The sequence below is a fragment of the Geotrypetes seraphini genome, chromosome 2 (assembly GCF_902459505.1).
Source record: "Geotrypetes seraphini chromosome 2, aGeoSer1.1, whole genome shotgun sequence".
NCBI lineage: Eukaryota > Metazoa > Chordata > Amphibia > Gymnophiona > Dermophiidae > Geotrypetes > Geotrypetes seraphini.
The window spans coordinates 521,634,825-521,652,506 of record NC_047085.1 but is presented as its reverse complement, the minus strand read 5'-3'; the positions used below and the strand labels follow the sequence as shown (position 1 = coordinate 521,652,506).

General features: G+C 48.2%; 1 protein-coding gene across 1 annotated transcript in view; it reads right to left on the bottom strand.

The window, feature by feature from the left end:
* The window catches only part of LOC117354711 (acid-sensing ion channel 1C-like), a 69,292-nt gene extending 55,543 nt beyond the window's left edge, over positions 1–13,749 (bottom strand). The window contains exons 1-2 of the mRNA XM_033932611.1: positions 12,631–13,749; positions 4,218–4,368 (exon numbers count right to left, since the gene is read on the bottom strand). Coding sequence (XP_033788502.1) covers positions 4,218–4,368; positions 12,631–13,281 — 802 coding nt within the window. The 5' untranslated portion in view covers positions 13,282–13,749. The remainder of the gene's footprint in view (positions 1–4,217; positions 4,369–12,630) is intronic.
* Between the last annotated feature and the right edge of the window lie 3,933 nt (positions 13,750–17,682).

Here is a 17,682-nt window from a genome sequence, read left to right as displayed (position 1 = left end):
TAATTTTTTTATTTTTAAAATCTTTATTCATTTCAAATCTTAAAACAAGTACAATAATTACATTTATCAATTTAACTTTCAAATACACTTGAAATCTTACAATTGGTCCTCATATTATAGAACACTATCCCCTCCCTTATTCAATTATGAAAATGATTTATTTTATTAATAATCAAAACCAAATTCCCTCCCCCCTCCCCCGCTAGGCTTTAAAAGTAAGGTGCGGAGAGGTCCAGGAGGCAGGGTGGTTTAGAGACTCGCGAATCCTAAACCCTTGAATATGGAGGGTGAGTATAACTATTTCTAGAGCACTGCCGGACGTACGCACCACTGTACAGAGTCGCAGAGGAGACAGTCCCTGCTCAAATGAGCTTACAATCTAAACAAGACAGACAAACAGGATGCCAGGGTAGGGGTTAACAGTTAGAAGGGATGGTTAAATTGCTGGCTAGCGTGGTGAGCAGAGGGGAGTAGGGTTATGAGTTGAAGGCTGTCTCGAAAAGGTGAGTTTACAGCCTACTTTTAAACAGGGAAACGGGCGTGACGGGCAGACTCGGGTAGTTTATTCCGGGCTTATGGGGTGGTGAGATGAAAGGCACGAAGTCTGGAATTGGCAGTGGAGGAGAAGGGTATAGATAAAAGTCACTTTTCTGACGAACGGAGTTTTCGAGGAGATAAGAGGGGCTGCAGAATGAACGCACTTATAGGTTAGTAAAAGGAGTCTGGACTGTATGCGAAGGCGGATAGGGAGCCGGTGAAGTGATTTGAGGAGGGGGGTAAGGTGAAGTGTGAGGTTACCAGAGTGTGGACAAGGGTCCGGGTAGTGTGCTCAGAGAGGAAGGGGCGAATTTTGGTGATGTTGTAGAGATAGGAGCGACGGGCTTAGCAGTCTGTTGGCTGTGAGTAAAAAAAACCGAGAGGTCAGAGTCGAAGACGACTCCAAGGTTGTGAGCAGAGGAGACAGGAGCGAAAGCAGTATTGTTTACCGAGACGGAGGAAGAGGAGGACACAGTTCTAGGACGTGGACGTGTTTAGTTTTAGGTGGCAGCGGGACATCCGGGCAGCAATGTCACCAAACAGGCCGAGACTTTTTCTTGGATTTTAAGTGAAATTTTGGGCATAGAGAGGTAGGTCTGAGAGTCATCAGCACATAGGTGATACTGGAAGCCATGGGAAGAGGTGTCGAGGGGAAAGAGGTCCTAAGACGGAGCCCTGGGGTCCGCCACTCGCTAGCAGGACGGCAGCACAGGAAGATCTATCAGCTCATACTCGAAAGGTAGGAGGCAACCCAAGAGAGGACAGATTTATGGAACCCAAGGAGTAACAGTATCAAAGGCAATAGACAGGTCAAGAAGGATGAGGAACGAGTAAAGGTCCTTAGATCTGGCTAGGAACAGGTCACTGCAGACTTTGACGAGGGCAGTCTCTGTGGAGTGTAGGGGGCAAAAGCCAGGATCGAGAGTCTGTTGCACTGAGAGGAAGTCAAGGCAGCGACGGAGGATAGCGCTCTTGAGTAGCTTGGCTAGGAATGGAAGAAGGGAGACAGGGCGATAGGTGGACGGGCAGGTGGGGTCCAGCGAGGGATTTTTGAGGAGCGGTTTAACCACTGCATGTTTGAAGGCGTCGGGTACAGTTGCGGTGGAAATGGATAGGTTGAGGATAAGACAGAAAGCAGGAATAACAGTATGTGAGATGGGGGGTCAAGTAGAAGGGTGGGAATAGGGTTACCAGATTTTCCACCTGGCAAAAGAGGACGCATGACCCAGCCCTGTTCCGCCCCGGGACTGCCCCATCCTGCCTCCAGCTCCACACAAACTTTGGGCTAGATTCACTAGACTTGGCAATCCTGTAAGGACGATGGCAGATCGTTCCCCGACCCGATTCACTAAACTGCTGCCTGACCAATCTCCTATCCGATCCGATCCAACCCATGCAAAATCGCCAAGCGATTGATTTGCTATTTTGAATCTGGTTGTACTATCCTTAAAACCCAAGGATTGACGTCTGTATAGTTAGGATATGCCCAAAGTAAAAATTAGAATGATACACAATAGACTCTTTATATAATTGAGATATATAACGGGATTCATCATCATAACGGTAAAAATTCTTTACTATTTAATGGTAACTGTGTTACCGACAGGTCTGGCTGGGTTGGTTTTTTTTAATGGCACTGATATTAAGCCTCCCCCCACATCCCAACAAAGCGCCCCTGTGCTGAACACCCCCCACGCTCGCCAAAATGGCAGGACAGATGCCATGAGCCCTGATCACCCGCCGAACAGCACCCTCTGCGCACCAAACCACCACAATGCCCCCTGCCCTGACTCATACCTTATTAGTTGGGAGCAGGAGGAACCGCAAAACCTCCTGCTCCAATGCCCGTCCCTGACGCGGCATTTAGACGTGTGAATTTATGGCTGCTACCGGCGTGGTGTAAGTAGGCGCATAAGTTCACTTAAGAACATAAGAATTGCCGCTGCGGGGTTCAGACCAGTGGTCCATTGTGCTCAGCAGTCCGCTCCCGCGGCGGCCCTTAGGTCAAAGACCAGTGCCCTGAGTCTAGCCTTACTTGCATACGTTCTGGTTCAGCGGGAACTTGTCTAACTTTGTCTTGAATCCCTGTGTGTAAGTGCTCTCGTACAGCGGACTCACAGCCAGTGGCGTAGCGAGGGTGAAAGACGCCCCTGCTCCTCCCCCCCATTCCTCTACTTCAAGTTGTTACTAGTGGCGGTCAACAAATGTGCTCCTTGTGGCCCCCGGAAGTGACATCAGTGGGAGAGCTGACGGGGTTTGCGAGAAGCACGAAGTTGACCGCCGCAAATTGCAACTTGAGCTAGAGGCACGGGGGAAGGGAAGAGGCGGGGACGGAGAGGAGGGGGGGGACGGTGCCCCCCAAACATGGTGTCCGGGACAGACCACCCCCCTCAACACGCTACTGCTCACAGCCCATGTAATTTGGACGCTCAACTTATAGCGCCCAGAAAATTCTCCCATAGGGGCTGAATCCTTACCACCACTGTATATTAGAATTGCTCACGACATCATAGAGGTGGGGGGGGGGTGGAAGTGAAACAATTGAAGAGCTGGGAGAGGGGAGGGTAAAAGTCTGATCCAGGATAGAAGGCATTGCAAGAGATGTCTCTCAGGAAAGATTCGAATAAACAAGGAAACTCAGAAAAAGGAGAGCCGAAATGATGCAAACTAGGAGGTGGGCGTGGCCTAGTGGTAGAGCTGCAGTCTCAGCACCCTGAAGTGGTGGGATCAAATCCCAGTGCTGCTCCCTGTGACCCCGGGCAAGTCACTTGATCCTCCACTGCCCCAGCTACGAAAAAGGTGGTATAGCCCCCTCCTTTCTCCGTCTGACCAGCTGAATGCCCAGCCCTTTCCCATTCTGAACCCTGTTCCATTTCTAGACATCGCCTGGACATTAAGAATAGGTGCGATTGGCGGGATGATGAAAGAGAAGGGTTTTCTGGCTGTACAGGGAGTTTTTCCATAAGTACATAGATTTTTCATCAGCCAGTTGACAAGACACGATATCCATGTATCTTTTATTCCAATATCAGCTGTCAATGTGGCTAAAATTATCTGCACATCTCTTTACGCTTGAAGATGATGGCGTTAGAAGTAGAGAATGACACGGTGACAAAATTCATCACCGTTCCCGTCCCCGCGGATAACCGCGGGAAATAATCCCATGTCATTTTCTAGTGTCTATTTCAACCTTGGTCCTTCAAAGCAAAGCTTGCGGGTCAGTGGTTGTGCTCAATAATACTCTAATTCTTCCCTCTCTCCTTAAAGAATGACATGAAGATGGTTTCCTGCGGTTATCTGCGGGGACGGGAATGGTGATGAATTTTGTCACCGTGTCAATCTCTAGTTAGAAGCACATTAACAGACCTTATGGCATGCATATTCCTCTGACAATTTAATATATGCCCCTAGAAGACAAACGTGACCCTAAAATGCTACCCCCCTCCCCGAAATAGTCTTTTTTTCCCTCCAGAAGGACAAGAGTCCTCACGTTGTAGCTGAAAATTCATTTACCCAGATGCAGCTAATCCACAGGTTAACTCTATTTTGACCTGCCTAAGAGGTAAGTAAGCCTGTGAAGATGCAGCCAATTACCTTCACTCCCACTGTGAGGTGCTGATAAATGGGAAAATAAACCATCAGCTAATAATGGATGGAGCTAATATCCCCGTGCTTCTCACCTGTTTCACCCCAGACCGGCAGGTATTCGTCCTGTTGAATGTCCAGCATAAGCTCCAGACCGTTCCCCGTCCCCCCCTTCAGTGTCGTCAGTAGCTCATGGCCGTCCTTCCCCGAGTTAAAGGTGTAACACTTCCCATAACGGGTAAAGATCTAAAAAACAAACAAACAAATTCAAAGAGAATAAGAGGTTAGTAATCTCTGTATCCAAAATAAACAACAATTCACCTCAGAATTGCTAACCTCCACCCCCCCCCCCCTACAGAGTTCAAGAAGTCCATAGGCTATTGTTGAGATGGCTTGGGGAAATCCGCTCCTTATTCCTAGGATAAGCAGCATAGAATCTGTTTTACTATTTGGGATCTAGCTAGGGACTTGGGACCTGGGTTGGCCACTGTGGAAACAGGATACTGGGCTTAATGGACCTTCAGTCTGTCCCCATATGGCAACTCTTATGTTCTTATGTGAGCCAAGTCAATCCATTGTGACATCACTGCTGAGGTTGGCTCTGAGACATTGGTGGAATGAGGCATGATGACATCACAATCTCAGCTCTGGAATGGTGCTGCTCTTTGGGTTTCTGCCAGGTACTTGGGACCTGGGTTGGCCACTGTTGGCTTAATGGACCTTCAGTCTGTCCCTGTATGGCAACTCTTATGTTCTTATGTGAGCCAAGTCTAGCCATTGTGACATCACTGCTGAGGTTGGCTCTTAGGCATTGGTGGAATGAGGCATGATGACATCACAATCTCAGCTCTGGAATGGTGCTGCTCTTTGGGTTTCTGCCAGGTACTTGGGACCTGGGTTGGCCACTGTTGGCTTAATGGACCTTCAGTCTGTCCCTGTATGGCAACTCTTATGTTCTTATGTGAGCCAAGTCTAGCCATTGTGACATCACTGCTGAGGTTGGCTCTTAGGCATTGGTGGAATGAGGCATGATGACATCACAATCTCAGCTCTGGAATGTTGCTACTCTTTGGGTTTTTGCCAGGTACTTGGGACCTGGGTTGGCCACTGTTGGCTTAATGGACCTTCAGTCTGTCCCTGTATGGCAACTCTTATGTTCTTATGTGAGCCAAGTCTAGCCATTGTGACATCACTGCTGAGGTTGGCTCTTAGGCATTGGTGGAATGAGGCATGATGACATCACAATCTCAGCTCTGGAATGTTGCTACTCTTTGGGTTTTTGCCAGGTACTTGGGACCTGGGTTGGCCACTGTTGGCTTAATGGACCTTCAGTCTGTCCCTGTATGGCAACTCTTATGTTCTTATGTGAGCCAAGTCTAGCCATTGTGACATCACTGCTGAGGTTGGCTCTGAGACATTGGTGGAATGAGGCATGATGACATCACAATCTCAGCTCTGGAATGTTGCTACTATTTGGTTTTCTGCCAGGTACTTGGGACCTGGGTTGGCTACCGTGGATTCACAGACCACCAAGATTTTATAGGGGGGTGATTGGAAGGGGTGCTTGGTGTCGGGGGGGGGGGGGTATTTCAGGGGGTTCCAGTTTTGGTAGTGGGAGAGGGGTGTGTGCTCATGGCGGGGGGGGGGTGGAGCAGAAGTGCGCCTCCACCCTGAGTGCCTCCTACCCTGGGTACACCACTGAGTGTCACTGTTGCTGCTTTAGGAGGCCTCGGAGGTAAGTCAGGTCTCACTGGGGTGGGGGTCGCTGAATCTGAGACAATGAATCAGTTCGAAATGAATCACTACACTTCTCCCTCCGTATTCGCTGTGATAGGGGATTAACAGAACCGCAAATACCGTAAAACTGCGAATAACTTTTTCATATGTTATTCGCTGTTTTCAATTATAGACCATCGTGAATGTGGTGAAACTGCGGATGACATGGCAGGAGACCCGGCCAGTTCCTGAAGGAGATGCAAAACACGGTGAAGAAAGTGCCGGGAATCGGCGATTTTCTCTGTAAACGCTTGGGATCGGCGATTTCTCTCTGCAAGCTGAGGTCATTTGAGAGGAGGGGCCAGCAAGCTAAAAACCGTGAATCATCGAAACCGCGAATGCTGAAACTGTGAATAAGGAGGGAGAAGTGTACTTGACCCTAGAGGACTTTGACCCAGGCCTACTGCCTGAAGTCATTATGCCACTGTATAGATCCATGGTGAGGCCTCATCTGGAATACTGTGTACAATTCTGGAGGCCTCATTACCGCAAGGATGCACTGAGGCTTGAGTCGGTCCAGCGAATGGCCACCCGGATGGTCTCGGGACTCAAGGATCTCCCGTACGAGGAACGGCTGGATAAATTACGGCTATACTCACTCGAGGAACGCAGAGAGAGGGGAGACATGATCGAGACGTTCAAATACCTCACGGGCCGTATCGAGGTAGAAGAAAATATCTTCTTTTTCAAAGGTCCGACGGCGACAAGAGGACACACATGGAAAATCAGGGGCGGGAAACTGCACGGCGACACCAGGAAATACTTTTTCACCGAAAGAGTGGTTGATCGCTGGAATAGACTTCCACTTCAGGTGATCGAGGCGAGCAGCGTGCCTGATTTTAAGAAGAAATGGGATCGTCACGTGGGATCTCTGCACAGAGATAAATAGGGGAGGGTCATTGGGGTGGGCAGACTAGATGGGCCGCGGCCCTTATCTGCCGTCTTTTTCTATGTTTCTATGTTTCTATGTTTCTTTCTTCTCCGAGGGACCTTTGCCCACCCGTGCAACTTGACGTTGTTTTTCACTATCTCCTCATCTGTTTCCCTGGCTCATTTTTCTACACGTTCATTCACATTTCACCTAATCTCCTGCTCTCTGGCGCCTGACAGCTCAATGAAACACTTCACCTGAGGGAGCTTATAGCTTCGGAAATATGTAGGAGAGGGATATATAACTGCTTGAACTGCTGACATAACAAAGCACCATTTGCAGCTCTCAACAGATGTGTTGAATAAAAAGGCATCGGCGGCAGATTCTCGGGCTGCAAATCAGTGAAACACTTCTTACGCCATAAAAAAAAAACAACCCTCCCCCCCCCCCAAGACAGCTTCTCCACCATGTTTGAGGCACGAAGGCCGGACCTAATGGTTCAAGAGAACGGCGTCGATAACTGACGTGTCGGTTAGAGAATGGCACGGGGACAAATTCGTCCCCCGTCCCGTCCCCACCAGTTTGGTCGCTGTCCCTGTTCCATTCCTCTAAGCTCAGCCTTAAAAGCACAGACCCTCAAACACTTGTGATGTTATAGGGTTTGAGGCTTGTGCAGATGAGGGCGGAGCTTGCAGGAATGGGGCGGGGGCAGGAAAAGAACTCTCTAGTTTCAGTGTTAATTGCCTACTCTGCACAACCAGCAGAGAGAGAGAAGATCCTCAAATATCAAGGGCTGTGGTCAGAGAAGATACAGATATTAGCCCAGTTGTATTTGGTTTAATTCAAAAGGACTTTGAATTGTTCTCTGAATAGAACACATCGTACGAACTCCAGGAGGAAAAGTTATATGTCATTTTTATGAACTAACATAAGAATATCCCATCTTCACGGAGGCCAGTCCAAGTCACAAGTACCTGGCCAAAACCCAAATAGTAGCAGCATTCCATGCCACCGATCCTGGGCAAGCAGTAGCTTCCTCCATGTCTTTTTTCAATAATAGACTATCGACTTTTCCTCCAGGAACTTCTCCAAATCTTGCTTAAAACCAGCTACGCTCTCCGCTTATACCACAACCTCTGGCAATGCGTTCTAGAGCTTAACTATTCTCTGAGTGAATGTTTTTGTCAATAACAGACTACGGACTTTTCCTCCAGGAACTTGTCCATACCTTTCTTAAAACCAGCTACACTTACCACATCCTCTGGCGGTGCGTTCCAGAGCTTTCTCTGAGTGAAAAAATATTTCCTCCTATTGGTTTTAAAGGTATTTCCCTGTAACTTCGAGTGTCCCCTAGTCTCTCCGTGCTAGAAACATCCTGCCAAGAGGTAACAGAGAGCAAGAACGAGGCCAGAACAATTTAGGATAGAAACGAGAGGGCAAAGAATGCAGAGCCTGGGCCAGGGGATTCTATTTAACCCCCACCTGTGTCCGTGTGGGTTTGTTTTTGATGTGGAGGACAGAGGGGACAGGGAGAAAAGATCTAGAGCAGTGGTTCTTAACCTGGGTTCGACCGAACCCCAGGGGTTCGGTGAGTCAGTCTTGCGGGTTCGGCGGAGGTCAAAACACACCTCCGACTCGTATAGCGCTTCGGTCACGTTCAATCATCTATCAGTTATTCAGTGATTTTGATCAAGACTGATCGTGTACTCGGTTTCTTGATCTATCAATCAACAGCAGAAGTCACACTGATTTGCAGTAAATTATTATTCGAAATATAGGAGAACTTTTTTGTTTTCAAAATTGATATTATTTTTTCCCTCACTGTATACCTATGTTTTGAATTTGTAAAAATCATATTTTATTTTTCCAATGAAAGAAGGGTTCGGTGAACACGCATATGAAACTGGTGGGGTTCAGTACCTCCAACAAGGTTAAGAACCACTGATCTAGAGTAGACGAGAGAGAGAGATGGGAAGGAAAACCTGCCATTTGCTGGAGAAAAAAACTGAATGTGCCTTCTACCGTGTAATATAATCAGCGTCTTGGGACAGGGACAGTCTGTATCTGCAACTAACACCTCCCTCCCCCCCCCCTTGGCATGTTAATAATACATCAAGGAGAAACTTCACATTCCCTGCAGTTAGGTTTACCACCAGACGTCTGGATTTACCCAGATATATCTGGGCATCCGGATGGCTTTTCAAAACCCGGCACTGGTACACAATCGGTGCTCTCATGTAATGTAGGGTACCATATGGCTCCGGATTGAGACATCCAGGTTTTACTCCCCCCGAAAGCAATGGAAGTCAAACCCAGATGTTTCAATCCGTTCTCCTTTCACTGGAGCCGTATGATAACCCTATGTAGGCCTAAAGGGGGTATAATTGAGGGTGGAGCAAGGGCGGACCATGCTCTAATCTCTTGCATATGGCATACATATTTTGTGAACCGAGTCGAGTCCTCTTGTTGAGATGAGTTGGTTTATACAGTATAATCTCGTTATAACGGACTTCAAGGGACCTGGAAAAACGGTCCGTTATATCCAGAGTTGCATTTTAAAAAAACTTTATTTAGGTCAACTTGAAACAACGTTCAATCAATGAACAACGGTCACTGCACAACCGTATCAGCAACTTCAAGAACAAAACTCAGCAAAACATGGGTACGGCACGAAATGAATGCAAGACCAGAACACTAAAAGATGTTCTAAAGCAGGGGTGTCCAACCTGCGGCCCCCATGAAGTATTTTGTGTGGCCCTGGTCAAAGGCGATGCAGTGTTTTCCTCTGCCGGCTCCCTCCTCTGTCATGCTGCAGCGTTTGCACGGCCCCAGAAACATTTTTTTTCGGCCAATGCGGCCCAGGGAAGCCAAAAGGTTGGACACCCCCGTTCTAAAGCATGTCGTACTGTACTGGAAAGAAAAATACTCTGTCGTTTTCTTCTGGACTGCATTTTGATACTATATCACCGGCACGCCAGGCGCCTTGTAGGCGGAGCCTACACGTCCGTTATAGCCGAAGAAAATTACAGCTAAAAGTGGCTTTCGGGACCAAAATAGTTGTCTGTTATATCCGAAAGTCCGTTATATGCGAGTCCGCTATATACGATGATTTTCTGTATGTTTATAATGGCGCTCGGCCGGGACCAGCGGACCTCGTCCGCTATAGGCGAGGTTCCATTATAAGCGAGTCCGTTATAACGAGATTATACTGTAAAATCAAAGATTAGATTAGAATGCCATCAGTTGTGGGCTTTGCATGGCACATACACCAGCCATTGACCTGCCATAAGTGGGCTTGCAGTAGCATAGTAAGGAGGGAAGGGGTCCATGGGGGGCTTACTGCCCCAGGTGCCATCTTGGTGGGGGCGTCGACACCTCTCTGCCACGCCATGCTCGCCCTCTCCCTTCCCCCGCCCCCCCCCCACGTACTTTTTTTTAAAAAATCTTCGCCGTCGCAAGCAACTATTCCAGCCTGCAGCTTGCGCCGGCCTGTCTCCTTCTGAAATGACTTCCGGGTTGCAGGGCCCGGAAGTGACATCGGAGGGAATGCCAGCGCTCACGCAGGTGAAGATTTAGAAGTACCAGGGTGGGAAGGGAGGGTGCGAGGGCATGGATGGGGCGGGGGGGGGGGGAGCGGAGAGGAGGGCGCAGGGGGACGCCTCTTCCCCTCGCTATGCCACTGTGGGCGTGCCTATGTTTCAGCATACCATTGCGCCTCTAAGCTAGTATTCTGTAACGGCTTGGACACGCCCTAAAGCCAGTATAGAATTAGTGCTAAACGAAACCCACTGTCTCACCTCAATAATGCGCCAAGTTATAGAACAACAAGTCAGATATTTTTTTTGGGGGGGGGATCAGAGAAGGGAGACAAATGTATGCATGCCGGCTCATGGAAATTTTACAAAGAAAAAGGTCAAATTTTGGCATTGCATAAGAGGGCTTCTCCCTTCCCTTCAAATGGGGCTGGAAGCAGGAATTGATAAGGCTTGTTTATCTCCTGGACTTTTGGCTCCGGAGTCTACAAAGGTCTTAATTCTCTTTAGGACCAGCTTACAACGCCTGGGAGCAGGTCCTTTTCAGCCGTTAGCTTCCTATGATTCTCCTGTCCCATTCTCTAAAGACTCCGGGTGACCTCTGGAGGTCTCTCCTCCTTAGTTTTATCTCTCAGTGACTGTGAATGAACTCTGGACTGAGGTCTCGTCTAGATCTCAGTAACTGTGGATGAATACTAAGGGGCATAATTATCGAGGTGGGCAACCATTAAGACATTAATTTACCATTAACCCATGCTATTTTGGCATAGGTTCTGTTTTGTGCAACGAGACCTAATTAGTAATAACTGCGGTTGACTCCAATAATAAGGCTTATGAGTAGCCTTCCTCGATAACGTCTCCCATTAAGGAGCGATTCTACAACTGGGTGCCTCCATTTGGAGCCGAGGCCGCACAGTGGGACCCCAGATTCCGTTACAGAATATTAGCTTAAAATTGAGAGCCAGATCCTGTGTGAATTATTGCGTCACGAGTCCATCTGGACTCCGGACTCAACACGGCCAGTGTTTTGACAGCACGTTGGTCGGTGACATCGCGACTCTTGTGTTTGGATTTTTGCTTCGTCGAAGAGGTTCTGATTTGGCTCTATTTCGACAGGTCTGAAATTTAGGCATCTGCGGTTAAGCTGGCTATCGAGCTGGTGAAAGTACGGCAAGGCCCCGCGTTACATACAATATTCTTTAAGCTAGGTTGGTATGAGAGTCTCGTCCATGCCCTGCTCAGGTGTACGCCCTTTTGCAAATACACAGTGGCGTGGTAAGGAGGGGGGGGGGCGGTCCGCCCCGGGCACCGTCTTGGTGAGGCCGCAGGCACCCGTCCTCTGCTCCGCCGTTACCGCGCATATGTGCCGTGTCCCTTCCCCCCATACCCCTGTAACGTTCCTGGCGCAAGCAGCAACCCCCAAGCTGCTGTCGGCTCTTCCTCTGACGTCATTTCCTGGACCCGCACCTAGGAAGTGGCGTCGGAGGAAGAGCCGACACCGGCTGCTCGTGCCAGGAACGTTACAAAGGTTCAGGGGAAGGGAAGAAGTGCACGCGGGGCAGGAGCGTGTAGAGGTGGGAACGGAGGACAGGGGAGGGATGCCACCGCCCCGGGCACCTCTCCTCCTTGCTACCCCACTGCAAATACCCACTAGGTAAGATAAGTGGGTGCTTGCACAATAGCATCCAGGCACTTGGCTACCACTTTTGCAGCAAGGGGCAAGTACATTTGGGCATCTAGATGATAGAAGTATCCTGCACAGAGGTCTCTTCCAGGCCTGTCTCTCAATGACTGTGGATGAAATGTTCATGTTCCCTCCAGCCCTTATCTTTCTTAGGTTTCGGGGTAGCCTCTTCCAGTCTTATTCTTCTATGACTCTGGATGTCCTCTAGAGGCGTAGACACCAACCTTTCAAACTGATTGGAGGTGCCCTCCCTAGACACAATTGAAGGCTTGCTCAATACTGGAGGTGGCTCTGCACCCTCAGAACTGGCTCCTATGTCTAGAACAGAGCTTTCTAAACTGTTAGTCAGGACCCCAAATGGGATCACAAAACCCATGTTAGGGGTTATGATCTGGACAAGCTCTTCATAAGAGAGTTATTTTGCACTTCTTGGGGGAGGGGGGTCACTCAATATTATTTGGCCTCAACCATGGGGTCACAGTCAGAAGAGATTGATAAACACTGGTCTAGAGGTTTCTTTCCAGCCCTCCCCCAAGAGACACTAGATAGCCACTTGAGATCTCCTCCAGCTCCATCTTTCCATGATTGAATGTCTTGTGCTCTATTCTCTGGCAGGGAAGTTAGAAGAGGATTTGTACACTCACGGTTGTGAAGTTCTCGACGCCACAGTCTCGGCTGCGATAACTGCAGTCCAATATCATGTCATCCACTGAGTGTCCAGCACGCCAGTAGAAGTCTGTCATATTAAAACTCTTGCTGGGAAAGAAGTTGGTGAAGTCAGCCGGTTGCCCAATAGACTGAAGGTAATTGGGATAGTCTTCCTGTTTCACCCCCAGCAGGTCACCCATCCAGTAGAGCTCGTCCTTTGTGATAGCAGACTTGCGAAATCTGTTGTAGTTGCAGAGGGTGATGGCTGGGAAGACCATGGAGCTACTCTCCATCTCATCTAGGGCGGTAACATGGTGGTACTCTGTATAGTAGATGATTCGGTCCGCCACCTGGTAGAGGAAGAAGCCCAAAGACAAAAGAAAGGCACAGGCCCACATGGACCTCCGGATTGTAATCCCTCCGGGGAGGAAGATGTGGCTGATTCCATGGAGGCTCGACGCACTGGCAAAGACGACGAGATCGGAAGCCCTTGACTCTTCTTCAGCCCTTGACTCTTCTTCATCCTTCATTCTGCTCTTCTCCAGGGTGCTGGTTGACTCCACTCCTTGGCATTTGTCTTCCACATAGGCTCCTGAAGAACTGCAGCAGGGCAGAGGGACTGTGTGTGTCTGGCTGGGCTGCTCCATTGACTCATAGGAAAGAGGGCTGCGTTTCAGCCAGAATGCTGCTAGCGAGGTGGGAGGAGGAGGTGAGGAAGGAGAGAGATGCCAAGGGCGGATAAGACAGCATTGGCTCTCAGCTTAAGTTACTGAACCCAGCAAGTGTGCAGAGGAAGAGGAGCCAGGCGGAGCTTTCCCTGACTGCTGCTGTGGGTTTGTGGGCTCAGGCTGGCAGACGGGAAGGGCTGGAAAGGAGCTGAAGGAGGAGGCTGCAATTAACTGAGTGGCCTGGGATCTGTGGGTTCAGCAGTAGGGAAGTCGAAAGGAGATATTTACAGTAATTGCTGATAATGGCTGAAACCTGGCTCGGCGCCTGAATGTCTTTGCAAAGAGAGAGGGGCACAGGAAAAAAACAGTGGAGGCAAAGAATTCAACAGAAAGTCAGAGAAAACAGAAAGGGGAAGAAGAGAGAAGGGGACAGAGAAAAGTAAGAAAGGGGAGACAGACAGGCTGCTGTTGAGGAGGCAAGAGAAGATGATGGAGAGGCGCAGAGATTGAAGTTCAGTGAGGCCGCAATGAAGAGAGAGATGAAATATTAACCTAAAACTAGTCTCCTCTAGTTATAAGAAAATAAAGTTTAAGCAGAAAGAACAGGGCGCAGACTGTTAAGGCCCCAAGCGACTCAAGAACCACGTGTCCAGATTTCCTCATGACCACTGAAGGGTAGGACCTGAGCCTAGGGATTCTCTTACGCTGATACGAAGAGCCAGGAATCATAAGACACCCAACTGACCACATCCCGATGTGGGGTTACCATATAGTGCCAGAAAAAAAGAAGGATGGGTTGAGCCATCTGGGTTTTACCTCCATTGCAATGGAAATAAAACCTGGATGTCTCGATCCGTCCTCCTTTTTCTGGAGCCGTATTCCAATGACCATACCCTTCATATAGATGTTGGATGCGGAAAGCGGAGTGGACAGTAGCTAAATTCAAATCCAGGATCTGACATATCAACGTACCCTCTTCCCCCTCCAAGCGCTCTCTCCCCCCCACCATCTTCTCCCTTCCCCCAAGGGCTCTTCTCCCACATACCTTTCTGTCCCTCCCAATTCCACTCTAATGCTTGTTCCCTTCTATCTGTGCTCCTACCCCCCCCCCACCCATAACACCACATGTTCTATCCCCATGCCATTTACAAAGTGGCTAATGGCAGATGATGCAGCTGGTCTGACTAGTTACCCTTGTTCGCCCTGTTGATGGTAGAGGTTTGTCCACTTGTAGGATATCACTTCTTACCCAATTCAGCTTCTACTCGTATTTTACTCACTGTGTTCCAATTTTTAGCACCAGCCATGGTGGTAACAGCTCTGATGCTCATAGTGAGCATTGGAGCTGTTACCGCCACGGCTGGCATGAGAAACCATGCTACGGTTTTGTAAAAGGGGGGGTTTAATTTAATCCAGGGGTGTCCAACCTTTTGGTTTCCCTGGGCCGCATTGGTTGAAAAAAAAATGTTTTTGGGGCCTTGCAAACGCTACAGCAAGACAGAGTAGGGAGCCGGCAAGACGGTAAACACCCAGGGGCAGCAGAGGAAAACACTGCATCGCCCTCAACCAACCGGGGCCGCACAAAATACTTCACGGGGCCACAGGTTGGACACCCCTGATCTAATCAGTAGTCTTATATTCTGCTATTTTTCAGATTCAAAGCGGATTACAAGAAGAACTCTTCATTAAGGGGAGCACATATAGTTAATTATTATGCAAAGAGATAAATATCAAGAGTTGCATTTATCAAAAAAGTAGGTCTTTAAAACGTTACAGAAAATAACACATGAATTCAGGCTTCTTATTTCTAAAGGAAGACTGTTCCACGTCTGAACTACCTGATAAGAAATCGATCCTACCACTTGACTCTTCCTAATTATAGTTTATAGTTATTTATTTAAAAAATTTCTAAGCTGGTAACAGGTAATAATCTATATATAATATCAGATGTATGTATGTTCCAGCATAACTCCGAAACGCATGGACAGATTTCAACCAAACTTGGTATACATATCAGTTACTATCTGGGAGCAAACATTGTGGGGGTGGGAAGGGCTGACATGTAAATATGTTGCTTTCACCAATTGTGTGAAGCTTGGGGAATGATGTCACAGTCAACAGTATACAGTGGTGCCTCACACAACGAACTTAATTGGTTCCAGGAGCAAGTTTGTTATGTGAAACGTTCGTTATGTGAAACGCGTTTTCCCATAGGAATACATGTAAAAAAAAATAATTCGTTCTGCAGCATAAAATATGCTAAGATGACATAAAAAAGATAAATTTTTTGTTATGATTTTTATTTAGATACATCTAAAAACATACATCTCCCTGTCCTTTTACTTCCACTATCTTCCTATCCCATCTCTATTCCCTTTTGTCCCTCTCCCCATGATCAATCATCTCACCACCTCTCTCTGCCCTCACCCTCAGGGTTCAAGATTGCTTCCACTCTTTTTCCTGTTGTTCTCTCTGCCTGTCACCCTATGATTTAGCATCCCTTCTGCCCTTGTCCAATATTTCCCCTTCTCTCCCTCCCTCTCATCCCCTGCTCCAACATGTGCTTTCAGCGGCCTTCTCCCCCCTTAAGCGTCTTTTCTTCTCCACTCCACCTTTCCTCCCTCCCTGCCTCCACCTTTGTGGCGCTTTTGCACCCGACCGACAACAGAACAGGCCCGGTCGGACAAATCTCCCTGTCCTGTAGCCGCGAATCTAAATTACCTTCTTACAGCAGCTGGATTATTGAAGCTGCTGTAAGAGGTAATTTAGATTCGCGGCTACAGGGCAGGGAGGTTTGTCGGCCGGGCCTGTTGTCGGTCGATCGGGGGACCTGACCAGCTGTGCACATTCTTCGGGGCGGACCGCCCCCTCCCCCCTCTTTCGTTCGCCATTGCCTTCTTCCTACCTGCCCTGCCGCAGCCGCACACAGCCGACCGGAAGTCTTCCTGATGTCAGCGCTGACGTCGGAGGAAGGGAGGGCTTTGCTTAAGCCCTCCCTCCGATGTCAGCGCTGACATCGGGAAGATTTCCGTTCGGCTGTGTGCTGCGACAGGGCAGGTAAGGAGAAGGAGACTACCCTCGACCAACCCCGCTGCGATCCAACCCCGCAGGAACCCCGGAAGGATGCAGCTCGGGCGACTTCATTGTGTGAAACGAAGTACGTTATACGGATCACGACATAAAGTTCGTTGTGCGCAGCGTCCGCTGTGCGAGGCGGCCGTTATGCGAGGCACCACTGTATAAGGAAGGGGAGAGAGGAGAGACAGGGGAGATATGATTCAGACGTTCAAATACTTAAAGGGTATTAACGTAGAACAAAATCTTTTCCAGAGAAAGGAAAATGGTAAAACCAGAGGACATAATTTGAGGTTGAGGGGTGGTAGATTCAGGGGCAATGTTAGGAAATTCTACTTTACGGAGAGGGTGGTGGATGCCTGGAATGCGCTCCCGAGAGAGGTGGTGGAGAGTAAAACTGTGACTGAGTTCAAAGAAGCGTGGGATGAACACAGAAGATTTAGAATCAGAAAATAATATTAAATATTGAACTAAGGCCAGTACTGGGCAGACTTGCATGGTCTGTTTCTGTATATGGCTGTTTGGGGGAGGATGGGCTGGAGAGGGCTTCAATGGCTGGGAGGGTTTAGATGGGCTGGAGTAGGTTTTAACGGAGATTTTGGCAGTAGGAACCCAAGCACAGTACCGGGTAGAGCTTTGGATTCTTGCCCAGAAATAGCTAAGAAGAAAAAAAAAAAAAAAAAAATTTAAATTGAATCAGGTTGGGCAGACTGGATGGACCATTCGGGTCTTTATCTGCCGTCATCTACTATGTTACTATGTTACTATGAAGTGCAGCTGTGGTGTGGTGAAGCCTAAACAGAAAGTGAAAATTTGTGTGATGCTCCTCAGGGGAATTTATATCCGGGCAGTGGCGGGTGATCAACATAAAAGTAACAAACATTACCTATCAAATAATACATTAAATAAAAACACTCAAAGAAAACCATCATCTTATCTTCAGCTCCTTATAGGGATACTCTGGGGTTCTTTTACTAAGGCACGATAACCAATTTAGCATGCGGTGAAGTTTTCAAGTTTTATTTAAAATCTGCTATACCGCTTAAAAAATTATCTAAGAGGTGTACAAGGTCATAACTATTAAAATCAAGGGGGGACGTAATAAGACGTAAGTGACATATTGAAACAAATAGGAATGGGGGAGAAGTATAATTTGCGATAGGGAAGAGAGACAGAAAAGGTCACCACAGAAGGAGGGGGATATGCTCTTGCTTCTTCCTAAGGTCTAGCGTCTATTTATCATATACATCCTTAAAAAGGAAGTTCTTTAGGTTAGTTTTAAATTTACTCCCGGAGATGTGAGGG